Here is a 26,107-nt window from a genome sequence, read left to right on the forward strand (position 1 = left end):
TGATATTTGTTTAATAATTGGATAATTTTTTCAATCCAGGAAAATTGTTATTTAACAAAAAATACTACTTCCCTTCATCTGATTGTGATCAACACTATAACTGGACGGTACACGTCTATAACCTCCTTGGTACAATATTAATAATGCCCGAAACCATATTAGGAAATTTGTACAACAGCTCGCTTTTCCTCAAAGAGGGTTTATTGCATATGCATGGTAATGTACACGATGTCACGAACCAAGCATTCCATTTCAGCGCGCCCAGTACAATTTGGGTCGGTGTAAAATATCGTATTTCTCGGTTGCTGGCTTTCCTTCGCCATAAAATGGCGGAGCTTTAACTTCACCCCACGCTACCGGACAGGGAAGACACAAACCTTGCCGTGAAGTAGAGAGGTAAGGAATGCCATACATCTATGTTTTAGGTCACAGTGGTGAAGGAAATGCACTAAATCCCGGGTATAGATGTCGATATTTCAACACGGAAGGTGTGTTACGCGTTACGCTATGGGTGATTGAACTGCACAGCGCTATAGGGAACTGCGCAGCTTAGAAAATTTCCTTCTTTGTTTTGGGTTCGACGTTTTTTTCCTCGTAGACGTCACATGAACGGAAATTTGTCACGGGTAGTTATGTACACCTCGCACCGGGAAAGTATCAAACGGGGCTGTTTTGTGGGATATGATTTGTATCGGTTTCCTTGGAAACAGGTTTTCAGTGACACTAAGATGGCCGAATTCAAGCTGCCACCTGTCGTGAGGTACGCGTGTGAATTTATATGCATGGCGGTTTGACTGGGCAGAGACTGGGTTTGAAAAGAAAGATTTTTAACGGAAGAGAGTTTTAGTGCTGGTGGTGGTGGTGGTGGTGGGGTACATAGCCAGTAGTAGAGAATAAGGCTGGCTTTCAGGCGTGACTTTGATATTATATAGCAACAGGCCGTAAAATTAATCTCTACCAAGCTCGGTGGTTTGCTGGCCAATTTCCTCTGGCCAATTTCTACTAATTTTCCAGCAACGTGGAGACAGTCACAGACTTACAATGGTCACAAATGGACAGACATCAAGACTAGGAGTACACAGACTAACAGAACTGCCTCAGGGCAGGAATGAACTTCCTCCACCCCGGCACCACCTGTTAGAACTTCAGCGGACAGAAAACTCATATTTTCTCTGCTATGGTTGTAAGGGATTATACCATAAAAATAGACCGAAAATTGTTCGTATCTATGCCCCAAACTAGCGGGAATCGGCTATGGAGATTAATATGCGCTCCGTTTCTAACCTCGGTGTGCTTCTGTGCGTCAACTGTCACGCTGAAGGCAGGCCTCACTTCCCTTTACAGTCATGCCAGGGACATTTGTTACGTTTGACTACTGATATATATATGCAAGGCGTTTTTCTGTTGTTTTCAATCGTTGAAATACAGTCTTTATTGACGCAGATACCTAGTTAAAGAGTACAGCGACTTGCATAAGATCAACCACAAACTACAGAAAAAAAAACTTTGAATCAAGATTTGAAGCGAGGTGGACATACATGTACCAAAGGTAAAGTTTACCACTTTAGACGACCAAGATGGTTCTATTGAATAGTTAGATAGAACCTGCTTTGAGAGCAACAATTGCTACGGAAGTTGAATTGAGCCGTTTTATTTGTGTTTCTTGCATGTTCTCCTTGGGATATATTGCCATGGCATTACTGACTATGCTACACTGTTGTCGTTTAGATCAGTAAATTATACAATTCATTGATCGCCCTTTCATAGTATGGTCATTATACCAGAAGCTGCAGTGTACGTACAGGGCGTGCATTTGATTCGCCATACGACCTCCCACCGGCAAGAACAACGCCATATTGTGCCCCCTGTGTATATCCAATTAAATACTGTGCGAACCCAGGATGAAAACCTGCCTTCTCAGAACTGTTGAATTATTCACCGACGTGCCGTATCCGAAATAATTGTAGCTACGGAGACCACTACCTTCTGATCAAAGGGTTTGCAAAGTCTCCACCAAAAACAATCTACAGTCAGGCAATTGCATCAGTTACCATGGTAGATATATGGTTATAAATAATGCAGAGTTATCAGGCCTGCCACTAAAGCTATTGTTCCCCTGTCACATCTAGTTTGACTCATGCCATTTTCCGACCTAAATTTTCTATAATTTCCCTTAGGGGCAGTACTATAATTTCCGACATCTTATAGAAAATTCTAGATTTTCTTTTGGTTTGTTCCAAACATACAATACAACAATCAACAATCCCTTCGATTTCTACACATCAAAGCTATATGTGTCACGTGTATGTGGTAGGGTGAGACATGAGACAATAAAATGATAATTATTGTAATCTCCAAGCAGATGTTGGGCGGAAGATCATGACGTTTTCTGACAGATGGGCTTTTGAAGGGCTTATTATGTGCCGTTTTCTGTTTTCGCGAGTTTTCGGGAGGCAACCCCAGAGCCTGACAAGAAGGCTAGGTGCGTGTGGAAAGAACAGATGCACTGTGAACCTCTTTTTTAACGGCTCTCGGTGGCAAATGTGCTGATGTTGACACATTGGCGCACCAAATCCGTAGTGTTCTTTTGGCACACTCCACCGTACAAGTGGGGAAGTCGTGTAAAGTGCCTTTTCCAAGGGCACAATGTCTGGCCACGATATCGAACCCGGGACCTATTTTTCCCAAGTCCAACGCTCTAACCGTTGCGTCACCGACTGTGAAACTCTAGGGGGAAGAAATGTTAACAACGGAATACAGAGATTCATATAACATTACACATACTGTTGAAGCGGCGCGGAGAGCAAAATTGCAGCGGCCTTTTTCATACCTTCTGACTTACATACCACCACTGAACAATCAAGGTGCCCGCAGCAGTAATACAATACGTGTTTACATATGCCAAAAGCAGGTATTTACATAGCATCCACAATTGTTAACTACAAGCTTCAGTAAGCCATACTTGTGCAGTGTTGTCACAGATATCGATACGGGCCTCACGTACAACGTACCCCACGGGGCTTAGAGGTTTTCTGATTAGCAATTAGGTTTTTGGGTGCTCGAGGAAAAAGGTTTCTTTATAAAAAATACAAGGGGATGGATAGGCGATTATTCCCTTATAAAATACCGATCTTTTCGTATATGTACCTGCGTACTTGTTTGCTTAGCGATTTTCCCATTGTTTTATACATGCTCACATATGCATGTACTTCAGGCGTAGCGACGGCAATAATAACACTAGTTTCCGACATAGATATGGGAAGGACGAGAATAGAAAGACGCCACAAGATCAGCAAATCAACCTGGAGATCGTCATGCGTGGCCACTTTGTCTACTCTGTTAACCTAGTAGACAGCATATAACTGACCCTTTCTTAGCCACTCACCTGCATTTCGTTGTTAAGGTTAGCCATATATCTCGAATATCTCTTCCTGTTTTTTTACTCTCAAAAAATTGATTACAATGTTACTGTACCTCAGGCGGGAGTTCAGAAAATTTGTTTTACACACAACTGAGTTTGGGAACACGAGGGCACCTATATATGTGCGTCATAGCTTGCTGCGTGCAGGACCAAGTACAGTAGGAATATATAATCGTTCTAAAGCGGTGTTCTACTGTTTATTCAGTTCATGATGGCATGATGGTGCTCGGCCATTGTTTACATTCCTATTCAATGCATGTGGAATGTATAACTAAACGGCGGGTTAGCGGGTTGTCTTTGAATGTTCTTGCTGATTATAGTAGATCGATCTTATATTTGTGGCAGAGGTAGTATACGAGAAGAATTATTGGTTCTAGCTGCATGCATGTACGATCCGCCCCCACAACAGGTGGTTACAGTGACTCTAACTCTCTGAATGGCGACACCTAGCAAAATCTGTTCACCCTGCATGCAACAAAAATTTGCAATAGCCCATATTAGGACAGTTGTAATGACAAAGATGTGATCACTTTTCGCGTAGATACATGCACTTTCACGTATAAGTCCTAGCTTGATGTAACAATTGATAACCTTTTTACCTGCACCTTCTTTCCAAAACGTAAAACAAAACAAAAGCTTATTACTCGTTATTCACTGTTTGGGTTGACTCATCGAACCTGGCTTCCTATTAACTATTAATTATCAATGCATATACCTCAAAATGTATAAAACACCAAAACGTCGCGCCGTTCAGCATACTATATGCATTGTTGTACTGATGTATTTCTCTTTCATGCCTTTCCTCTTCAGTACAAGAGAACCATGATGATAAGGGCTGGTACTGACACCACGTGACTAACGCCATGTCGTGCTGTGGAGGTAGTGAGGTACACGGGGACAACAGAGTCAAACCGTTCAAGGTGAGAGACAAGACCGATCCTGACTGTCCATCACAATTAGCCGTTCAACCAATGAAAGGACAGCAATTAGCGGTGCGGCCAATGAGAAAGCATATCCGTCAAATTTGTTGTTTTTGCTTTTATTTTGCATTTCTTTGGGGTCATACGGGGCTTCGGAATCGGTTTGTGGTGCGAGGGCAGGTAAGCTAACAAACTAGGAAAAGGTGACGTCGTCATAAGATGGGAGGTAGACGTTAATACTACAATTATTTTTCATGTGCCTCGATAGCTCAGTTGGGAGAGCGTTAGACTGAAGTCCCGGAAGCCGATAGACCGGCTTGACAAATTGGAGATCTAAAGGTCCCTGGTTCAATCCCGGGTCGAGGCAGGATTTTTTTCTCTTGAAAATTTGACTGTAATCTATCTGCCTGTTAAGTATTTTCATCTAGTTCTAGATACCTTGCTCTCGAGCAATGTTTTTTTTTTCTTTTGGGGAACTGAAACTTGGTGTCGGGAACCTTCCAACTGCCGCAATTGAAAATATTGGTGATACAAATTTTGGAAAATATAGAATGTCCAACAAGACATATGCATGAGATTAACATCCAAAGACAGAGGCTTTGAAGCTAAGTCAAGCTTATATATACAATTAAAAAAAAGTATGCCGCTTGTTCTAGAACATTATTCTGTATGTATGAAAAATGCTATAGTAGTCGACACAATAGTCCGGATTCGTCCTTTTTTCCAAAGATAAACTATAGGCAAACAATTGCAAGGTGTTCGAGAACATGTTCGGTTTATATATTATGACGCTCAAGCAAAATATCGTCATTTCTTTCTTTCTGACTCATACCACCGCAAATTATCCGGGATGTATAGGTAAGCTTACAGTTTGAGAACTGCGAGACCCACGTGAAAAATAGGTCAAAATTAGGGAGAAAATTCTAGATCTGTTGGACCGAAGAAAGAGGCCGATATATATATTAGCCTGACAAGAGACGGTACCAGTGTTACCGGCCGCTAGGCGGGACCGGTAGGTCTGCCGGCAGCCATGTGGTGCTGTACCGGGCAGGGTCGACAGCCGTACGCCATAGCCAGCTGTACCAGCCAGACCAGAGTCAGACCAATACGCGTCAAGGTGGGATCGTTGACAAACTCTTCGATAAGTTGAGTGTTCTGCATTCTGTTACTACTAGTGTTAGCAGCTCAACCAATGCTAACATGGCTATTAGCGACTGGACCAATTAGGTAGTCTTAACATGGAGAACACTACAAACTGCTAAATTTTAAAAATTCTAGCAAGAAGGTTTGAAATAAAACTGCAGCTGCAACATTACTCGTATGGGTACGAATCATTGGTTAATAACTTAACATAATCATGCAATACTTGGATGTCTTTCTACAAGCAGACTTGGTCATACGTACATGGACGGCTAATACGGTGAGCGACCAAAGCAAGCCCTGATTCCTAAACAATGCCATACCTACATGTATACATGTATACAGTTTAAACTTGTCAGCCAAAAATGACAAAAGAAGACATTTTGACAAACATCTCTTCTGATTTATTTCAAATACATTGTAATTGAAGTTCTGAATGTTCTCCACTCCCTCTGTCTTCGTCTTATCGGTCGTTGTTCCAGAACACACACGTCTCCATAGCAACGTGCCAACACTAATGGCACGACAGCGCAAATGACGCATGAGAGACATCGTTTGTTGTGTTGTAGTCAGAACAATGATAGTATGAACTAGAACGGTTGGCGGTTAGAATCATTTTTTCATTGTGTTTAGGCCAACATTGGTAGTTTGAATGCGAGAAGTTCATGATGATTTGTTGAAAATTGGTGAACACGCGATGTGTGACGTTTAGATGCAGTAGCCGCCATTTCACACGCTTTAGGCCGCTGACGGCACGCACGTTTAAAGAGTCCAAATGGGACTCAGTAGTGGCAAACAGGCCACTCAAGTCAGGGTAAAACCTGTCAAGGTAAGACGACACGCACGGAAACATATACATGTAGAATTCGGATAAAAGGGTTTAAGTACTGAAGCCATATTCTTTTGTGTCCATTTTATCGTGCTATTTTACATGTAATTTGCAATGTGGATCGGTTTTGTTGGTAAATCTATGGCGAACAAGAAAGCTGCATATTCTGCACTTCAATGTAACAATACCAAATATTCACCGCTGTTTATATTCATCAAACTATCAAATATAGTCGCATTTATTAGTTTACGAAATGATTTTAGCACTATCGTAAAGAAACAAAGGGACAACGAATGCATAACAAATCTGTGCACTGTAGCCCTGGATTTCTCAATTCTTAATCAAAGTTACGTGAAGAAATGACAATTGCTTTTGTTTGAGATGGTTTGCAACTGTAGAAACTGTAACCAAATGTGAATGCGTCTCGGCTTACGCATAAATGGTTTGGACCTACATGTCAGTGATGCCATATTGTATCCATGGCGGAGTGGTATGGCCCAGTTGTGCAGCCAAATGTGTTATTATCTGTAATCATCGGGATGACGTAAAGACACCTCCCGTGACAGACAGGTCGCACCGGTGCCGGACACCGCAGCGCCGAAATATCTTTGTGTGACGAACCTCGTTCTTCAAACAATTTCTCTGCTTAATTCCGTGCTTCTTGTTTTTTTCATGACCGTATCAAGGGTAAGTCGATTTCTTGTCTGTCAACTACATCGATTTTGTAGTTTTGTTTTCAAACATAAATCACTGCTGGAAACATGTTCATAAGGATACATGTTGTTGTGAGAAGCCTGCCCGCGGCTGCGCGAACGTTCCAAACCTCGTCAGACAACTTTTCTTTTGTTTTCACACACGTAACAGCAGGCCTTTGTCGTGTTCCTATATGTTTTCATGATCACCTCTCTGGCAGTTTTTTAAAGAGTCCAAGATTTTTTTATGTATATGTTTCAAGAAAATAAAAACGGTATCATGATTTTTTTCCAGTTTGCATAATGAATTCAAGCATGTCACACTGCATGATGTCCACCGATCGGAAAATTGTACTTTGTACACTTGCTGCGTATATATATACAACAGCGATATGTATGCGGTTCAAACTTACATTGTATTTTCATGATTGTCAGAATAATGAGACAGCCAAGGTCAGCGTAATACCGCCGTTGCTTATCTATCTGAACAAAAAGACGCAGTTATGATGACCTTTATACTGACAGTCGAATATTAAGTTAATTCACATAAACAAATAGACATGAATCCTGAAGTTAAATTCATCAACATGTAGATATGAATCTTTCCCTAAAATCTACATCTGTAGCCCATTTTAACGAACAATTGTCACATATGCGCAAGTATGTATAGCTGTCTTTTAGATAGAGAATCCACATATTCTACAGCAGTTACGAGTATGAAAGCATAGTAACCCCCCTCCCCACCTCATTACGGTCCAAGTAATCATTAAGTATATTTTAACGGCTTAATGACGTAGCTAATGTGATTAGTACCAATGGGCACACTCTATTCTGACTAACTACGCACGTCTTTGTAATTGTGAAGAATAAAAGATATGACTAACATGGAGGTACCACGTCGTCCTTGATTCAGCTATCAACGGCACGTAAAGGTCACACGACCCAGAGGCGCTAATTTTGTCATGCAGCAAATATTTGAAACTATTTACGATATAACGATATCAGCTGATCATGAATCATCTACAACGGGAATGCAGAGATTTATATGTAACAAAATGTTGAGCCACGGGACACGATAAGTGTAGAGCAGGCTAAGAAGGCAGATTCCCAGCTATATAGTTCTTATCATTGGAACAATCTGAATTTTGTCTTGTGTTAGATCTAAGTATGTAGCAGAACGACATTGCTTGTCTTGTTGTCTTTTGAATCATATATTTGCATCGATATCCTGCATGTAAAATCACATTCTTATCCCATACTACATAGTCTTTAAGATACTTTGTCTCATGTCATGCTTGTTGTTTACTGGTATATAGCATTAGATGTAATACATTGTACCTTGTGCAGTTGTTGTGTCTTGTGGTATAACGTTGTCCCGATGTCCCATGCCCAGAGTGGTGAGGACCAGGAGGTGCCGGATGACTTTGACGGGCCGCTGTCAGAGAGGAGCTGCCGGGATGTCTTCTTCCTACTGCTGTTCCTGGCCTTCTGGGGCGGAATGGTGAGAAGCAAGTAGTACATCAAATATAATATCATATAACGTTAGACAATTCCAGTTAAAGAGTTAAAGAGAAAAAAGATACACAGTAATTCCACCTTTCCACGAGAAGGCCGCTGAGTGGCTGTCTAACCTTTCTCGGCGTAAAATACCGCATGATTTTATATCATGAAACATTAGACAGTTTAAATCAGTGTTCTAGAGGCAAAATTTCACAGTGAACTTTTAGAAAACATCCACGTTACTTTAGTACATCATGACGTAATTCCCCTGCCATCAGGGTTACGTGACGTACTTGGCGCTGATTGGTGGGAACATGTTCCGCCTGCTGTACGGGATGGACAGCTGGGGGAACATCTGTGGGGTCCAGAACACCGCCATCGGGAACGTGTCCCTCTCCGGACAGGACATGACGTCTAAACAGTAGGTTCAAATCTTCTTATTATAATGTCAATATTGCCTTAACGTTGCAATAAAATCGTGCCATGACCCACGGCATCTATATCTACTCTTGAGCACAGTAGCGATAGTATGTAACATATGTTACACAATCTCCCGCTGCTTGGACATCCTTACCAAAAGCTTGTGGCCATACATACAGCTCTAACTGAAGAGAGCCATTTACATACCCAGAACTATGGTAACCAATCATCACAGTCTCCCTGACATTTTTGTAGCAGACAGTTCTCAGTCTGACATTGGGTCTAGATACAAGAAGCTAAAACACCTCCTGTTCATCCATCCTCTCTGCCCAGGTTCCTGTTTTTCTACGAGCTGACAGACGTGGGCGCCATCTTCGGTACTTCCACGGATACCGTCAGGCTTTGCGTGAAGAGCTGTCCGACTGAGAACATCACGAGCGTGGCGGACATCCAGACACTGGCGCACAACGGCACCACGGTCCTGTGCCGCTATAACGTACCCATCTCCAGCTACGTGGCCGACGGAGTGACGTGTCCGACCGTTCCTGTGCCACAAGCGTGAGGACCAAATGTTCATCACTGATAATATAGTGTCGATACATCAATGTATATATTCGTACTTGTGCTTGTGCTAGCTTGTGCAAACAATGCCTTGTATCGGTGAATTACTATTTTGTTTTCAGTGGCACTATACTAGTATGATGTAGAACAAAGGTCCTCATATTAGGAGTCGTATTTATTATGAATTTGTTCTCTCTCTGTTTCCCTATGAATAAAAAAAACAATATATCAATATATCACAATCGGTTAGCCCGGCTACTCTGAAACTTCTTAGTTGATGCCTAGTTTTTTATATTTATCTGTTACGTTTTCAGTTCCCCGATTCTGAACCGATGTGTTCCTGACAGTCTGACGACTGGAGTGGACGGTGTACTGAGCAGTGTGTCGGATGTCTTCAGCGCACAGACATGGAAGGTATGGAAAATACAGATATCAACTTATCAAGTTATTACTAGTGCCCATCTGTCTTTGTTTACTTTTCTTTCGCTGACTTGTTACAAGACGCATATAGAGAAATTAAAACATGTATTTTTGTAGTTTCTAGACTATTCTGAAGGATATCGAACTTTCATGGCAAGATGTCCTCATCCTTGTTGCCGTCGGATTTGGTAAGTAATCTCTGTAATGCCCTCTGAAGCTAAGGCCATGTTGATTTGATTATATGGATGACATCCGCGCGCGCATGAATTTCGGCCGTTCCAAAAAAAAAGTTTTCAACCATACTGTAAATCGTACAAAACAGTTGCAAAATGAGCAAAAATATACCATATTAAGAAAAATGTTGTGTATGTTTGAAATCAGTTGTGCTGGCACAATGGTTCACAAAGAAAAGCGAAAGAATGCACACTTAGTGTCATCGTAACAGTGCACAGAGGCGTTAGCAAGCGAAAAAAAAAACGCGTGTAATCAATGCGCTTGGCTGCTTTCAGGGTTCTCCATCGTGATGACAGCGCTGATGCGTTTCTTTGCGGCCGTCATCATCTACCTGGCGATCGTGGTGTTCGTGCTAGGCAGCCTGGGCGGCACGGGGTACCTGTGGTACCGCTGGCACTCCGAGAAGACCGTGGATGCCGACGGACAGAACGTCCAGACTTTCCTCATCGCTGCAATATGCGCCACGGTCGTCACCGTACGTTTGTCAATACATCTTATCTAAGTACTTGTAAAGTTTACAGAAATCAACACGGTAGATCCACAACACGTTTATATATGCAGAAAGGTTACGGAAAGGTCAGATTTGTTTTGTCTTTTTTGAAGGAATGAATACTGTATGGAACTGTACTGTACATGATGAATACTATTTCTTTATCACAACAGGTGATCGTCCTTCTGCTCCTTCTCATCATGCGCAAGAGAATCGGCCTGGTGAGTTTCATTTCACTGCTATTTAAGGCACAAAATAGATAAGTCTCAGATCATTTTCTGCTCCAACATACGATATGATGTATTTCCAGCAAGATGTTTTTGTTACGTTACAGGTGGTGCAACTGTTCCAAGAGGCAGGCAAGGCCGTGGCCCGCATGCCCCTGATACTCCTGCAGCCCGTCTGGGTGAGTAAGGGGCACTTTATGTTACTGTTGTTTGATGTACTATTTCGCGTAACGCGTAATTGACTTAGAATATCATCTGTACGTATGAGTTGATTTTCTTGTTGACTTGTCGTTTCAGACCACCATTGCGACCCTGTTGTTTGGCGCATACTGGGTTGTCATCTTCCTCTACATCTACACAGCAGGTTAGTTTCACCCTTCGGACAAAACAAATGATTCAATATTGTTTAACATTTAATTTACATATCACAAACAGCAGCAGATCTAGGTAACTATTTCCCATGGGCCTGGTCACATTTGCCATGGGATCTTCTAACGATCGCAAAAGGGGGGGGGGCACTGTGTCATGAAATAATCGTGCATTTGTCGTACAAAATTTGGCTGTCTTGTTAGTGTTACCGAAAAGGCTGTCTTATATCCTTCCTTGTCAACGGTTGGTTCTGTCACAGAAAATCTTAGGACATGTGACGAATATGGCTGCGAAGCAACCAAATTAAAGTTCAAGACGATGACGTATGGTACATATAATTTCTTTCTGCACCACGTTTTAGTACTAAACATTTGTTTTACTTTCGCATTCACAGGAACCCCTAATGTCCAGACTAATGGATATGTTACTTTCCAAAGTGACTCTTTGCTGGAGGTAAGAATCGTGTTACAATTTGAAGAGTTTGAGAGAGGTCTCACAGAGGACTAGCACAAATATGTCACCGCAATAAAAACGTAGAATTGCAAAATAAAAACATGTAATTGCAAGTATCTGAAAATGCAGCCCAATGTGTCCCATTGGTCGAACCACTAATTGCCATTTTGTCATTGGTTGAATTGCTAATTGTGATGGACAGTCATAATCGGTCTACTGCCTCCTCCACCCCCCAGAAACTGGTGTGGTATCACGTGTTCGGCGGGCTGTGGATGCTCCAGTTTCTGATTGGCTGTCAGCACGTGACGATCGCCGGCGCCGTGGCCACTTGGTTTTTCACCAGGTACGTTCAGATTTCTTGTAGACATTTAATTTTGCTGAACTGTTTACTTTGGATAGTTCTTTTTATTGGTTCGCAAAACAGGGGCTGCGCTTTACAGCTAAGAGATCCTCCAAAGAGACTATTTGGACCCAGACTCTTTTTGTGTTTCCCAGGGACAAGAAGAAAATGCAGTCGCCGATAAGCAAGTCCATGGGACGGCTGATCAGGTGAGAACTCACCAAGATTATTTAACGTTATTTGTTAGGAATGCTCAGTGGTCGTGATTCCATGACGTAAAGACAAATTTTCAACAGCGTCTTAATAGAAATCTGCTAGACCTTTGGATCTGTTTATTCGCACTTTTCTACAACCACGATCATTTCTTGTAATTACACCCAGGATTTTTATATTAACCCTAAACAGAACACCTTCCCGGACTGATTAATCTGTACACCTGGGGTCCGCGCGGACCCCAGAACAGTTTTTTGCTAATTTTTAGAAATTATCAACATGCTACCAGCTCAATTGTTTTGCAAACTGATGTGGGAACCTCTGTGTCCACATTACATACAAAAATCATACATTTTGAACTTTTTCTATTTTTTGGTGAAGAAAAGAAGACAAGAAGAAATACCCGATTTTTAAACCCATTGAGAGGGGCTTTTGAGGCCCAACTTTGATCTCAGATAGCGGCTAAACGGCTTGCGCTAGAAGTATCATAAGATATTACAGAATATATAGTGCTGGGGTCTGCGCGGACCCCAGGTGTACTGTTTAGGGTTAAGCTTTTTTTATAAGTAATCCTAATGTTTCACATAATCTGACATGCAGCTGGTCTTGACTGCCCTGTCATGATTTTAGTGTCACAATCTTCCTGTTTCCCAATAAATCCCATTAATGACTTTAAGTAGATTACGGCAGGTTGTGTTGTAGGCAGTGAGCAATAATCTTTAATGGGGGAAATCTCGCGTGTTTCGTGAACAGGAATAACGAATAATACTACAATGGCTGCAGGTAGACCTGAATACCTCAGCATATTTTCGTGACAGGTACAGGTAACGTGTTGCACGGTTTTAGGTACAGGTCAGGACCTGTATCTGTACCTAAACAAGTTTTGCACTTCGCTAAGGAATGTAACTTGTGTACAAATTGCATCAATGGGTATTAAGTATATTCACTGCATTGACCAGGGAGAAACTTGCAGCTCACGATGTAGGGATTTAACACAATTGCACTGAGCGATAAAATGACAAGGAAGACATGTACAAGATGAATTGTGATAAAATTGTATTATAATTCCCGTATATTTTTGCACATAACACATAATAATATGCTGGTCACACAAACATGATTGGCTTCTATTCCTCAAAAAAGCACACATTTTAATCATTATCAAAACACTTTCGTCAGGTAGTATAAAGGAAACAATGACTTAATTACTGAAAAAAAAACTCCCACTCGCTCGTGTCCAATTGCAAGTCCATGTTCTTTTCTGCAACCCTCCCTTGTCAGAACGATGACTAGAATGTTGCCTCGTCTAGTGCTGTATATAGCAATCTGTTCTGTTTTTGTCCTAACTATTTTCACCGTCGCTTGGGCCATTCTGTTCCTGTTCTGTACATGTTTGTTCCCGGCCAAATCTCCCCAAACAGTTTAAGCATCCACGGTAAGGACAAGTGAGTTGTTGCAGGATTGCATTTCTCAAGTCGGCCATGCGGATTATGTTTGCCAATGGGTTGAGCGCCGAGTTAATCGTCATAATGAAAAGCACCAAATTCGAGAAAGTCGCAACTGAGCATAAATCTCTGTTCCGGAGGCAGACTCCGGCAAACGGAAGAGCTGTAAAACCTAGTAACCAGACGACGAACGCCAGCGACACAAGTATCATCACTGTCCTTGCTTTTCTTTCACTGGAGTCCGCTTTCCGCTGAGCTTCGTCTTGTCCATCTCGGCCTTCGCTTCCTCCAGCCCTGTCCTGATTGTCTCCATCTTCAGCGCGTTGGGTCTTACGTATACCTCCTCTGAATTGTCGCAGTCTTGTTTTTTTGCGTCGTTTGATGCGTACAAAAACGCTGATGTTTGTGAACATCAAGACAAAACATAGCGATGCAATTATGGAAATTACGAAAATAGCATAACTCAAGGGGACTACTATAATGCAGCTTTTTACGACGATGGAGCGATCATAAATACAATTCCAGCCCATAGAAGATGAAAATACGCACAACGACAGGACGATCCACGAACATACGATTGCTACACAAGCATTCCGTTTTGCCTTATAAGCATTGTTGCGGAAGAAAATAGGGTGCTTCACAGCTATGTAACAATCTATAGATAACAAAGATAGAGCTGATGCCGACATCGTCTGGGTGAACAACAGACACATATAGAAGTGTAGCATAGCAATTAATCCATATCGACCTAACTGTCCGAAAGCAAGACAAATAAGGAGAACCCCTGGCAGGAGGTCTACAGTCGCGAGGTTTGCGATGTACAGGTATAAGGCCTTGTGGAGCTTCCGAGTTCCGATGATGCCGAAAAGGACCGTGACATTGGCTAATATTATGAAAACCCCCATGACTCCAAACATGTACACAGGCCACCCTTTACTACCTAACACGCCGCCGTCATTTAAAGGGCAAGCTTCACTGGCCTGAAGATAGGACATCTTCGTATGGCGGAGGTGCCAATGGTAGCAGTGAACCACGTCGTCAAATTGTGGAGTGTTCGAGGTGTTCTCGAACCGTAGAGGGTCCGAGCTGTCGTCAAACCGTAGCTCAAGCTGTTGAACAATAGAGGGACCGAGCTGCTGTTGAACGGTAGTGGTTCGGAGTTGTTGTCCAACCGTAGAGGGTACGACTCCGAGATGTTGTTGTACATGATCATCGGATTTCGTGGAGCAGTCGTTGATGAGTAAAGTGACAACTATGAGCTTTGTGCGATGTGCTCTTTCCGTTAGTTTAAACCTGAATGCTCATGACGATATGGGGAAAGGCAAATGTTTATGGTGTGCAAATGTCTGATAGAGGAAATGCAATACAATGTACTTTAATCCAACGAGACCTTTATAATACTTTTTAAGCTCCAGTTATCTTTGGAATATGGTTTTATGACGTTCTTCCTGATTCCTGATGTCCTTCGCTTCGAATAGATTAAACCAGGGCAGCTGGCAAGCTGGGTTAGTTAAAATGTACAGCTTACGTACTAAGTAATCCTAATATATCATGTAACCCTACATACAGCTGGTCTTAAATCCCTGGCTGTCATGACATAAGTGTAACAATCTTCCTGTTTCCGATGCGTTTAAGTAAGAAGATAACTGCAGGTTGGGGTAGTGGCAGTGCGCAATGCTCTTTAATGAGGAAATATCGCGTGTTTTGTAAGCCGGAATAACGACTCGGAGTGATACTATAATGGCTGTAGCTAGATACGTGTATCTCAAGAACGTTTTGTGACAGATACAGGTACAGGTACGAGGATTTAAGTACAGTAAATACAGTTCCGGACCTGTATCTGTACCTTAAGTTATGTACTTGTTCAGGATTGCAATTTCAGAACGCGGGTTTCCTCGAAAACAAGATTATTCTAAGACGATTCAAACTTTCTCTGCCCCGTTCATGAAAGAAAATCTAGTTAAAATCCCTAAATTCTATCGACATACCCAGGTACCCATAAGGTACATGTGGCACGATGAGCTCCCATGTCTTGAAAGTTCTACACCTTTAGTAGTAAGTAACACTCATGCCTACAATCATACTATACAATTTAGACAACTAAATGTTTTGTGAGTGGTGCTAGCTTGAGTGGAGATCTCACAATGTCTTACGATCTCTGTTTCCCCGCTAACAGATATCACCTGGGCTCTGTCGCCTTCGGGGCCATGATTATTGCGCTTGTCCAGCTGGCCAGGATCATCCTGGCTTACATACAGAACAGGTAAGCGAAAATGTATATGTTTTTAAAACAACTGATTAATCTGTTTCCCTCCTTCAAATGGTTGAAGACATGGGAAATGGGAAAAATTGAAAATCAGTTTCTGCCATAGTCTTGATCAAAGTATGTCATAGAATCTCCTCGGTTGTTTAAATAAATTTTCAATCACACAAAAAGCCTAAAACGCTTCTGGGAGGTCAGAATTGTAGGATTTCTATATTTTTACACACTTTCTCTGATGACACTTGACATGTTGTTTTCCAGACTGAAGGGTCGGGCGGGTGAAGTAGCGGACTTCTGTCTGAGGTGCCTGTCCTGCTGCCTCTGGTGCTTCGAGAAAGTCCTGAAGTTCATCAACAGGAACGCCTACATCATGATAGGTGGGTATCTGGGCCGCAACTGGGCAGTCATGTTAACGTTGTATTGACCGGAAGGAATCATCGCATAGGTGTTAATGTGCTAAATTTGGACAATAAGCGACTGCATTATGAATAGCAAGTCAATTAATAGACCGATCTTGTAGGGAAATCCTGTCAATAGCCTTGGCATACGCGAGCGGCGTGTCTTAACCCTGTCTTATTCTTGCAGCCATCTACGGATACAACTTCTGTAAGTCCGCCCAGCGTGCCTTCTCCGTGCTGGTCTCTAATGCCCTGCGGGTCGCCGCCCTCAACTCTATCGGGGACTTCTGTCTCTTCCTCGGGAAGGTAGCCGTGGTCGCCGCGACGGTCGTCGTCGGGATCGAACTCCTGCAGGTGACCTTATATCAACAGCTTTAGAAGCAAGCATGATAATCACAAGAACGTGCTATTACTCTACATATCTCTTAGCTATACCTAATTTCATCCTAGCTGCAAAGTCTATACAGTCGTATCTGTGCGCCAAAAAGTAAAGTCTACAGTGCCGTGCTTATTACTTTTAACTTCTTATGATTAGTGGCTTTTAAATATGCTGTATAAACTTTATTGCAAACAACATACTAATCTACCTTAAAAAACTGTGTAGTATGGAATTTGAATGCGATAGTACAATATTGGTGGAATTTCTAGCGTTTTGACATGAGATATGAGTATGTACATGTACATGGGTTGCCACCTGTCAAGATGTACTAAGTCTTGCTATTTGAATCAATTGATAAAATTGATTAATATGAAAATGTAGACTTGATAACCTTTGATCATCTCGTGTGCGTGCTCTAACGATCGGTTTGTCTATCCTGCTAGAACCGCACTGACCTGACGTACTACCCCGTACCCATCGTGCTGGGGGCCATCGGTGCCTTCCTCATCGCTCACTGCTTCTTCACCGTGTACGAGGTAAGGGACAGACTCTGTACAAGAAACTATGTTCTATCACATCTAGAATCATGCAAAACGATTCTAGTAGAATAACTTTGGGTTATATCCCACCAATGTGGTATTTCAGTATTTTCACAAGCTAAAGCTAGAAACACTATGGATGCTTATTAATGCCCCCCTCTCTCTACAGATGGCAATCGATACGATCTTCCTGTGCTTCTGTGAGGACGAAGAGAGGAATGACGGCGTGACCAAACCGTATTACAGCAGTGTGGGCTTACGGGACTACCTTCAGAAACAGGAGAGAGCCATCCGCGCCAAACAGAGCAAGAAACAACAAAAACAACAACAACAACAGGGATATGACAATGAAGGATATGAATAACGAAATAAACACGCGAGAAATCAAACCTACTAAATGTAATCATTCTTCGCAAGGCCTAAACGACTGCAAACTTTTCACGTTACAAATGCTATTGAGTCTTGACATGTTGTTGCTGTAGATACCTATTAATCCAGATATTTTACGCTTTTCATGACTTATGTGTAGTGTGTATGAACTTATTTTCGAGTATATCAACTACGTCTAACAAGTACTATAAAGCCACTTGTTTGAGCCAGTGTTTATCAGTAATGTGCCTAAAAAGTATACTTGCCATCCAAGTATCAACACTGTTAGAGCCATAATCTCGCAGCCATGCGCGATATGTAGCAAAACAAAGTTTAACATTATTTTATCTACCGTGCACTTTGTAAATAGATCCAGAGAATTTAAGATTTGCACTCAAGAAATAAAATGCTGGCATTTTCATAAATCCAACTTGAAATGTTTTAGAATCACACGATGTATATGTTTCATGTGTCAGTCACAGTTTTAAAGATGTTGAAAGAAATGTCTAAATCAAAATGGCATTAAATGTACATGTACATTTACATATTCGAGCATACAATGCTAACGGAACTAACAATCATTCGATCCAAATAAACACGATTACACTGTACAGTTCGAAGATCCTTTTGTGAAATATTTAGTTTCTTGTAGTCCTTTATCTATGCAAATAATAAGTTTTGATTAACATTATGTATCCATTGATCACTTTCTGCCACGCTACAATGAACATATAAATAGGTTTGAAAACTCAGACACAAACACAAACGAAGATCTCAGTCATACATGAAATATTTAGTTTGGTGAATTTCTTGTTTCATTCATTATCATTTCATTCCAGACAGACCGACAACAACATCTCCATTATAATTACGGAGGTAATAAAGACACTCACAGACAGTGTTCCTGTACATAAGATCTTCTCTTTAGTCTTTTCAGAACAATTCCACAATGTGGTACCTGTTGGGCACAGTAAAGTTTTAACCTGAAAAATGTCTAGAAGGTTGTGACGCTGTGATTACAAGCCGGGGCGGCCACCAGGCGACTACATGTACATGTACGTACATTGAGGAAGATCAAAGGGAGGCATGAGCAACAAGATTGTCTGATCTGACAGTATACATGTACATGTATGTCTTTGAACATTTTGTTCCTGCCATATGTATAGACGTTCCAACAGAAAACTCTATAATGTTTCTATTTCAAGATGGCAAAAGTTGTGTGCTTTATACATGTAGATGACTGTGGAGTTGAGAACATGGTTTCGTGTTTCCTTTACACAGTACTACTGATCCCTACTCCTTGCCATATACATTTTTCGTACCTGGTGAGACAGACCCCCTCCCCACCACACCACCCCAAATCTACATGTAGCTGGAACTCACTCACGAGAATGTTTCCAGATTTAAAAGCATTTACATTCTTTCTCTGTAAGTAGGCATTAGTTAAAATATCACCTTTAGTTTAACAATCCCAAAATCCGTAAATATTGTAAGGTATAATATAGCTACAATATAGCTACAATAGACAACCTTTTATAGAAGTGAGATTACACTGAGTCTCATATTTTCTCAAGTAAATCACAGAAGAGACAAACTAAAGTCCCTTATCAGTTAATGTAACTAGAATAACTGGCCAACCACATCCAACATTTGAATGTTCTAGGAAAAACATGTATAGCTGATTTGACGGTCTAAAATCCCCCCATCCCTCCAAAAAAGGAAATACACCCTATCAGTACTGGGTAATTATTTGTATGAAATTTCTATTAAAACCCGACAGAACTGAACACACCCCCCCCTCCAAAAAAAAAGAACTGTTTCAAGTTTTCTACTGTAACAAAAAATAGTGTTTATTTTCACATGATATGCAAAGATAAAAATCAGATGGAAAGGGTTGTGGACTGATTATTTATTTAATACCATATTTAGATACTCTATTTTTGTCATCTTTTATATCAAAGCTTTATCAATTTACAGATTTGATTTTGCACTTGAGCAGCAGAGCACATATTTTAAACATACCTCTTTTATTTCTTCCACTACATGGCCTTAATTGCCAAAAATGTATGCTATGAATTGTCAAAGCATCCTTCAATAATATCTCATCCTAGTGGTGGGAGGAATATAATGAACCTTTATTTTCATTAGGTCAGTTGGTTTCCTGTCAATCTACCAACCACTAACCATAAAGATTCAAGACATTGTAACAATGAAGAAACAGAACAAAATGAAAAAAGTCACCTAAACATCATAACAAAACACCTTGATGAGACTGAGAACTAGCAATGGCATGAAGTAAACAATATGTTGTCCTTCATTGTATCTACAACTAAAAAAACAATATGATATATACATGTACAAAACATGAGAGATCATAGCTTCCTCAGTTTACTAGGTGCAATCTCTTGAGGTTTTTCTTGAAATAATTTCTTCTCCCTCTTTCACACTGAGTGTACAGAACTAGTGCAGCATTGAGACGAGAGGTGCACACTGGGTAATGCACTTGAGGTGACAAGTTCTCTGGTTGGAGAACTTGGCAGGAAGCAACATCATACAGAGTCATCTGGGGAAAATAGCACACACAGCAAGTTAGAACAGTGTGAATTGAACTCCCATTTTGACACCACTGTACATGGACATACTAGGGAGTACTACCTTTGAAATCAAGACTTTCAACTGGTTATGATAAGTGTATTGAGGTGAATAATAATGACAAGCAAAAGCCAACTTGTACTTTGCCAACTCACCATGATACCACCATTTTGTCTTCTTAGGATTTTTGCTACATGTTCGCACATAAAAGTTGTTGTCTGGTGGTCGTTTCTGTCAAAGAGATAATAAAGAGCTTTTATCTTCAAACATGTAACATGAATAGGAAATCTAATATAATGCTAAATTCAACACGAAGAAAGAAATACAACATACAGTGTACATAATTCCATGTAAGTCGCCAATAGGGATCAGCATGCTTTGCTGGTATAGATGTTAAACAAAATGACATATGCAATACAAGCCTAATTGTCAAGTGTTCCAACTGACCTTTTCCTTACAACTGCTAAGCATGCTAATGATTGACAGGCAGACAGACTGGACCGAGAGAGCAGGAGACCAGTCCTCTGTCAGGATGGACAGACAGATGTGTCCGTTACTGTACACGTGGGGGTGGACCGGGATGTTTGGACCTGTAAACACAACCTGCAACACAACAACATAAAAACTGTGTCTTCAAACTAAACCCCGCCAAGGCAACACATGATACATGCACAGAGCTTTTTCTGCACATTCAAAATTACCTGCACTACATTTTCTTTGCCTTTCAATTCATCACAAACTTTTAATGTTTTATCCTTCAGCATAAAAAGGTAGCAATTTGGTACCAAATTTGTGTTGGTTAGGAGGTTAGGAAGCTGGGAGAAGGTTAAAAAAAGATGTTCCTAGTTGCATCACTTTTAGACACCAAATTCTTTGCTGTCTTCAATGATGCTGCTTTGAAAGGCAAATTTTTCATACAGGTCCCACTGCGATGGGTTTGTCATGGCTCAGTGCTGGCTAGCAACAAATTCATGACACTGTGAATACAGTGTGTGTGTTTTCAACTACAGATTTCAAAATGCTCTCCTTTTGTTTCATACCAGGAAAAAAACCAATGCATAAGTGAATGAATTAACAATTGCTTACCTGTGGGGAGTCAAAAGGATATCTCGGACCAAACTTAAAAAGAAGCTGAAACTTTTCTCCCTCAAACAGCGTGCCTGGTGCCCCATCCATGTCTACTTGCCACCTGTGAAAATTGGAGCATTGCAAGTTACAACATTAACAACACATGTGAATGAAACAAGAAGACAATGAGAGTTCTGTGAGATTTGGGGGCTAAAGCACCAATCTACATTCAAAGTTATAATGAAATTCCCTTTGGCTACAGGTTTTGTTCTTCCTGTCCTGGTTCGAAGATGAAAGGCAAACTTGTTCACCTTTCTTTCGGCATGCACAATAAATCCCATCCTACCAATCAATTCAATTAGCATATTAGGAGGAAATAATCCTTAATACCATGTATAACCTGGTCAATGCATCAAAGAATGTTTAGACCTTAGAACCAGTGGTGTCAACAGTATGTTACTAACAATATATACTGTACTTGTATAAAAGTTCATTAATTTGTATGCCTTGTTTGTTTGCTGAGGTATAGTAGTACTGTTGTAGAAGACCTTACGAAAGTAATTTTCTGTCTCAATAAAGATTTTATATCTTAACTGTGTACTTACGTGCTGAGAGATTTGGTGACACTTGCTTCATCCACCCTGACCCCAGGTGGGGGGTCCTTCTGTAGGGCCAGTAGCTCCTTCTGTAGGCGTTTCTATGGAAACAAGAAATCAAAGACCAGCTCATATGCCTGTCAAATATTTCTAGTTTTTGTGAATCACTTGTTGTATTCATTATTGTGACTTCCTCGATGATTCTATCTAATTCCCCTGGCTCCTATGGAAATTGGGAACAGGAAATGAGATAACCTTTTCTGGGAACTTTGATCTAACTTCCTGTTAGTGTCTACACATGCTAAGCATGGAAATAACTACACGAGAAAACACACAAATAGACACACCGAAAACAATTATACCTCAAAGGTAACAACTATGCATGTGCATGGTGCACAAAATTAAACAAGAAAGGGGAAAAAGTCTTCCAGTCATCACTTTCAAGAATGTAAAACTTAGCCTATTGCCTGGTCTACTCATCCTCAACTTTTTTCAAAATGGAACAGTCTTTATTAGAGATCGTAGCTATATAGAATTGAGACATGTATAAAATATAGTTGCTGCACAGGGGACCTGGGATAGTTATGATTTATGAAAGTGTGAATGATTAAATTGTGATGTTTCTACATATTACGAATTCTAATGGAAGTACATTGCGTCCAGTACAGTGTACATCTAAATATCATCCTTATTGAAATCCTCGTCGCAACATTGAAACAATAGATATATCTATAGATGCAATAGTTCAATTTGCCATGACCCTGTTATCTTTGTGGTTTATCAGTGTTTTCTTTAGGCTACCCTCAGGCAAATATTTTCACAAGATTTCATACATTGTGTGCAATGGAAAGTAATATGCCTGTCTTGTAACAAAGTTATACTGTAACTATTATTTCTAGATCACTAAAAATTGTACTTTCCCAGAGATCTTATTGCATAGTTTCACAGCAGCTTGAATTTTCACAGTATCAATATCAGAGAAACAGGTTGAGTAACCTATAACCTGGGGCATTTGTGACCTTGTTGTGGTGCCATAGATCCTTTTTATATCTATCAAAACAGAGGTAAACAAATTGCTTTGGCAACCCCGGCAAACAAGGTGACTGCATCCAAGCTACACAGATGCCATTCCAAAGCTATTTTGAGAGGATGAAAGAGACCTCAAGGGCTACTACCGATGAGGATAAATCCATGCAAGTATAATGTCCTTGATCCATGATAATAACTTGCAGGGCTTGAAATACCACCTGCATATAGAGCAAATCAGGCACTGTGCAGGGAATCAATGTCTACCTACACCAAAACTGCACTGGTCCAAGTTCTTAGTATGCAAGTGTTTATATGGATTTTGTTTTGCTGTACTAATGATTTGATTTGATTCTTACCACCTGTGACATGCTAAATAATTATATAGACTTCAAATGTTTTGTTGACTGTTTGCAACTGGTGCATACTTCAAATCTATTTCGATTCCTCATGCAGAGTGGGGCAGGTAAAATTTGTCAAGCACTGGTATGATTTCCAATGCTACCTGCATGTATGCAGGAAATGCATTTTGATGCCTGCCTTTCCTCTACACAATAGCAGCATTGTTTTAGAATTTTATGGCATTATCTATACCTGCAGAGCTTTTAGTCTAGAATTGTATATGTTTTGTTTGTTTGGCAAAACCGGTAAACATACGAGTAACACACCAGTTTTGTACAGTAAGTACAAGCTGCGTAAGACCAGACTGTCATGCTTGAACCATGCTGCAAGTGCTGGCGGTGTGGCTCTGGGTCATCGGGTTCACGCCCCATCCGAGAGGACGTCCCTAACCCAAGCTAGGTACTTATCTTCACAAGAGTCACTTGACATCTCTAAATTGACATTGACAGCTCATATTCTAAGTGCATGGGACCGTAACTGGGGCACATCGCGGCCACCTGGCCCTGTGAATGTTTTGATTAAAACCTTGTCGATGCGCCCATCCGTTCTAGAATAGTGTATCGACTACGACCATACATGGTAACACATACTGTATCATCAATAACATCGATCAGCACTCTACCAACTGGTACGTTACCTAGGCTCTGAACCCAGAAATCTACACAGGAAACGATAAGTACATCGCTGAAGAATGTCACCATATGGAGCGACACCTACATGTACAACTGAGCTGAGAGGAACAGACCAACCCAAAAATAATGTTCACATCAACACAGAATACAACAGTGATGTCATTAGAGAATTCTGCAGGCTCAAATTGAGCGTTGAGCTAAAAAGTCAAATAGAGGGGGAATGTTAGTATTGTTAGGTATCGATGTAGTTTGGTTTGACTCCAGGAGAAGCGCTACAGATAAAGTTTACACCCAGTTTTGACAGAAATCGGCAAAGTTCTTACCTGCATGGACGCCATCTTTGTTGTGAAATGACGCAATTGTCGCGGTGCATGCTGGGTGCTGTAGCCTCGGACACCAGATCTGTCAGGCTGCAGTGCGGAGGTCTGGGCACAGGTGGAAGTTATCCGTTTCCCTCATGTCTTGTTTATGAGACTGTAGCTGACTCTTTGTCAGATGACGGAATTATGCATGATTTATTGTATGGAATCCATACATATAATGGGTTGACTTTTCCTAGCCGTGAGGGCTGACGGTGTTTAAAGAGCGCTGTGCAATAATTCGGTGTTCGTCCACATGCCCCTTTCCGGGAGGAGTAGCTAGCTATCTTAATTTGTGCACATTTAGAAATATAATAGCAGCCCCCGCAAATTCAACATCAAGCGTTGTATAAATTATGCATGAATGTCCGGTGGTGTCGGTGTCTAAGTCTACGTTATGATATACGAAATATTGTGGGCGAGTTTCACCGTGATGATAACAGTTACTCATTTTTTCTACATTTTCATTATACGTTATATATTCATTATACGTCATTTTTTACCATTTGGACACTGAGACATCAATTTTTTCATCTATTCCATTTAAAAACTTTAAAAGATGATTGTATTTTTAAAGAGATTTTGGTTGTTTTTGGTGATTATTCAGTTGTTTTCAATGAAGGGTACTACATGTCAAGACGCAGCCTTGAAGCAGTATCGACATGTAGTACATCTTAATTACATTTTAATGGTATGTAGACAGATCGTTTTTTAATTTGTTTCGAAATCGGCGTTTGTGCCACTGCATGGAGAGCAGAAAATAGCAGCGGTGGATGCTTTGCTCGGTCAGGTCAGTATATAACACCCAAGGGTTATGCCAAAGCTTGGTCCGATGTTGTATAGAGTACGGCCGCGGGTTGCTAAATGCATTACATCTGCGGGCTGGTGGCTACAGTGCACCAGGGCAGAGGCAACGGACATTTCGAGCAGCGTTGTTCAGTTCGTTGATCTCGGAGTAGCTCTAGGTGGACACCGAGGAAAAGCGACGGCTGGAACCACTGGAACGCGTTTCTTTCCCCTCACTCGTGTCAGAAAGATTATCCAGGTCTTCATCGGATCCTTGATACGTCGTATCACTGTAAGGTTCCAGGGCAATGATACTACTGTGGGCTAGACGCAGCCTTGTAACAGTATCTGGCCATGGTACATTTTGAGCAGTATTTGTATGGGTCGTAGACGGATCATAGACGTTCTCGTCCTTTATTTCAGAGTAGGCGTTAGTAGAGAGTATAGATGAGCGGCGCTGGGAGCTTTGTTCGGGCAGGTCAGTGCTATCCGCGGGTTGCGCCAAAACTTGGTTCGATGTTGTACTATACATCGGGTTGGTGATAAGCTGCGTTACATCAATGGACTGGGGGCTGCAGTGCACCAGGGCAGGGGCAACTGATACAGTTTGAGCAACGTTGTTCAGTTGGTCGTTCGTAGCTCCTGCGTCCTGTATTATAATATCAGTGACCTCCTCGTCTTTGATTTCGGAGTAAAAGTGCAGAGTTGTAGAGGGATCGTAGACGTTTTCGTCTTTTATTTCTTCGTAGCTGTGGGTGAAATCCGTGGAAAGGTGATGATGGATGTGCTTTTCTTGCTGCATCGTGTTGCTAGGGACGTTCGTTATACCTGTCTGGCCAAGATGCTGCCTGTTATTAGCATCTGCAACATTTTGAGCAGCATTCCTGCTTCTTTTGTGTTTGCAGACAATCACCATGACTAGAATTACAAGTCCGGGTACGCCGATTAGTGATATCCAGTTTTGAGAGGTCTTTCCCTTTTTAATTGGTAATAAATATATAGCACTAGATTGTACAAGGGGAAC

General features: G+C 41.2%; 3 protein-coding genes and 1 non-coding gene across 6 annotated transcripts; 2 read left to right on the forward strand and 2 right to left on the reverse strand.

Annotated features, from left to right (window-relative positions):
* Nucleotides 1–269: 269 nt before the first annotated feature.
* LOC109485900 (choline transporter-like protein 1) lies at nucleotides 270–17,831 on the forward strand. 3 transcript variants are annotated; one of them, XM_019789583.1, is made up of 19 exons: nucleotides 270–396; nucleotides 4,232–4,341; nucleotides 8,396–8,503; nucleotides 8,781–8,923; nucleotides 9,256–9,480; nucleotides 9,798–9,897; nucleotides 10,028–10,091; nucleotides 10,413–10,612; nucleotides 10,801–10,848; nucleotides 10,962–11,033; nucleotides 11,152–11,218; nucleotides 11,618–11,676; nucleotides 11,913–12,019; nucleotides 12,172–12,225; nucleotides 15,851–15,937; nucleotides 16,199–16,314; nucleotides 16,523–16,689; nucleotides 17,158–17,250; nucleotides 17,423–17,831. In XM_019789583.1, the coding sequence occupies exons 2-19, from the start codon at nucleotides 4,285–4,287 to the stop codon at nucleotides 17,615–17,617; spliced, it is 1,962 nt and encodes a 653-aa protein (XP_019645142.1). In that variant the 5' UTR covers nucleotides 270–396; nucleotides 4,232–4,284; the 3' UTR covers nucleotides 17,618–17,831. The 3 variants fall into 3 exon arrangements, with proteins under 3 accessions (XP_019645142.1, XP_019645143.1, XP_019645144.1); XM_019789584.1 differs by lacking the exons at nucleotides 270–396; nucleotides 4,232–4,341 and adding an exon at nucleotides 6,012–6,310; XM_019789585.1 differs by lacking the exons at nucleotides 270–396; nucleotides 4,232–4,341 and adding an exon at nucleotides 6,860–6,997.
* On the forward strand, nucleotides 4,600–4,708 carry Trnaf-gaa. The gene is made up of 2 exons: nucleotides 4,600–4,636; nucleotides 4,673–4,708. It is a non-coding gene; the product is annotated as a tRNA-Phe (tRNA).
* Nucleotides 12,813–15,804, reverse strand: LOC109485902 (sphingosine 1-phosphate receptor 1-like). Its single transcript, XM_019789587.1, has one exon. The coding sequence runs from the start codon at nucleotides 14,667–14,669 to the stop codon at nucleotides 13,572–13,574; it is 1,098 nt and encodes a 365-aa protein (XP_019645146.1). The 5' UTR covers nucleotides 14,670–15,804; the 3' UTR covers nucleotides 12,813–13,571.
* Nucleotides 17,832–18,523: 692 nt separating the features above from the next.
* LOC109485907 (ubiquitin-conjugating enzyme E2 W) lies at nucleotides 18,524–24,359 on the reverse strand. Its single transcript, XM_019789592.1, has 6 exons — nucleotides 24,262–24,359; nucleotides 21,888–21,979; nucleotides 21,301–21,403; nucleotides 20,662–20,817; nucleotides 20,370–20,445; nucleotides 18,524–20,185 (listed from the first exon to the last, which is right to left on the reverse strand). Exons 1-6 carry the CDS (start codon nucleotides 24,274–24,276, stop codon nucleotides 20,172–20,174), a joined length of 456 nt encoding a protein of 151 aa, XP_019645151.1. The 5' UTR covers nucleotides 24,277–24,359; the 3' UTR covers nucleotides 18,524–20,171.
* Nucleotides 24,360–26,107: the final 1,748 nt, after the last annotated feature.

Source organism: Branchiostoma belcheri, unplaced genomic scaffold, assembly GCF_001625305.1.
Source record: "Branchiostoma belcheri isolate BF01 breed outbred unplaced genomic scaffold, Haploidv18h27 scaffold79, whole genome shotgun sequence".
Lineage (NCBI taxonomy): Eukaryota > Metazoa > Chordata > Leptocardii > Amphioxiformes > Branchiostomatidae > Branchiostoma > Branchiostoma belcheri.

Coding starts and splice junctions, on each gene's coding strand:
- LOC109485900 (XM_019789583.1), top strand. CDS start 4,285: ATGTCGTGCTGTGGAGGTAGTGAGGTACACGGGGACAACAGAGTCAAA. Junction 8,504..8,780: donor TGGCCTTCTGGGGCGGAATG/GTGAGAAGCAAG, acceptor CCCTGCCATCAG/GGTTACGTGACGTACTTGGC. Junction 16,690..17,157: donor TCGGGATCGAACTCCTGCAG/GTGACCTTATAT, acceptor CTATCCTGCTAG/AACCGCACTGACCTGACGTA.
- LOC109485902 (XM_019789587.1), bottom strand. CDS start 14,669: ATGTCCTATCTTCAGGCCAGTGAAGCTTGCCCTTTAAATGACGGCGGC.
- LOC109485907 (XM_019789592.1), bottom strand. Junction 21,404..21,887: donor GTCACCAAATCTCTCAGCAC/GTAAGTACACAG, acceptor CAATTTTCACAG/GTGGCAAGTAGACATGGATG. Junction 20,818..21,300: donor ATCCTTTTGACTCCCCACAG/GTAAGCAATTGT, acceptor GTTGTGTTGCAG/GTTGTGTTTACAGGTCCAAA.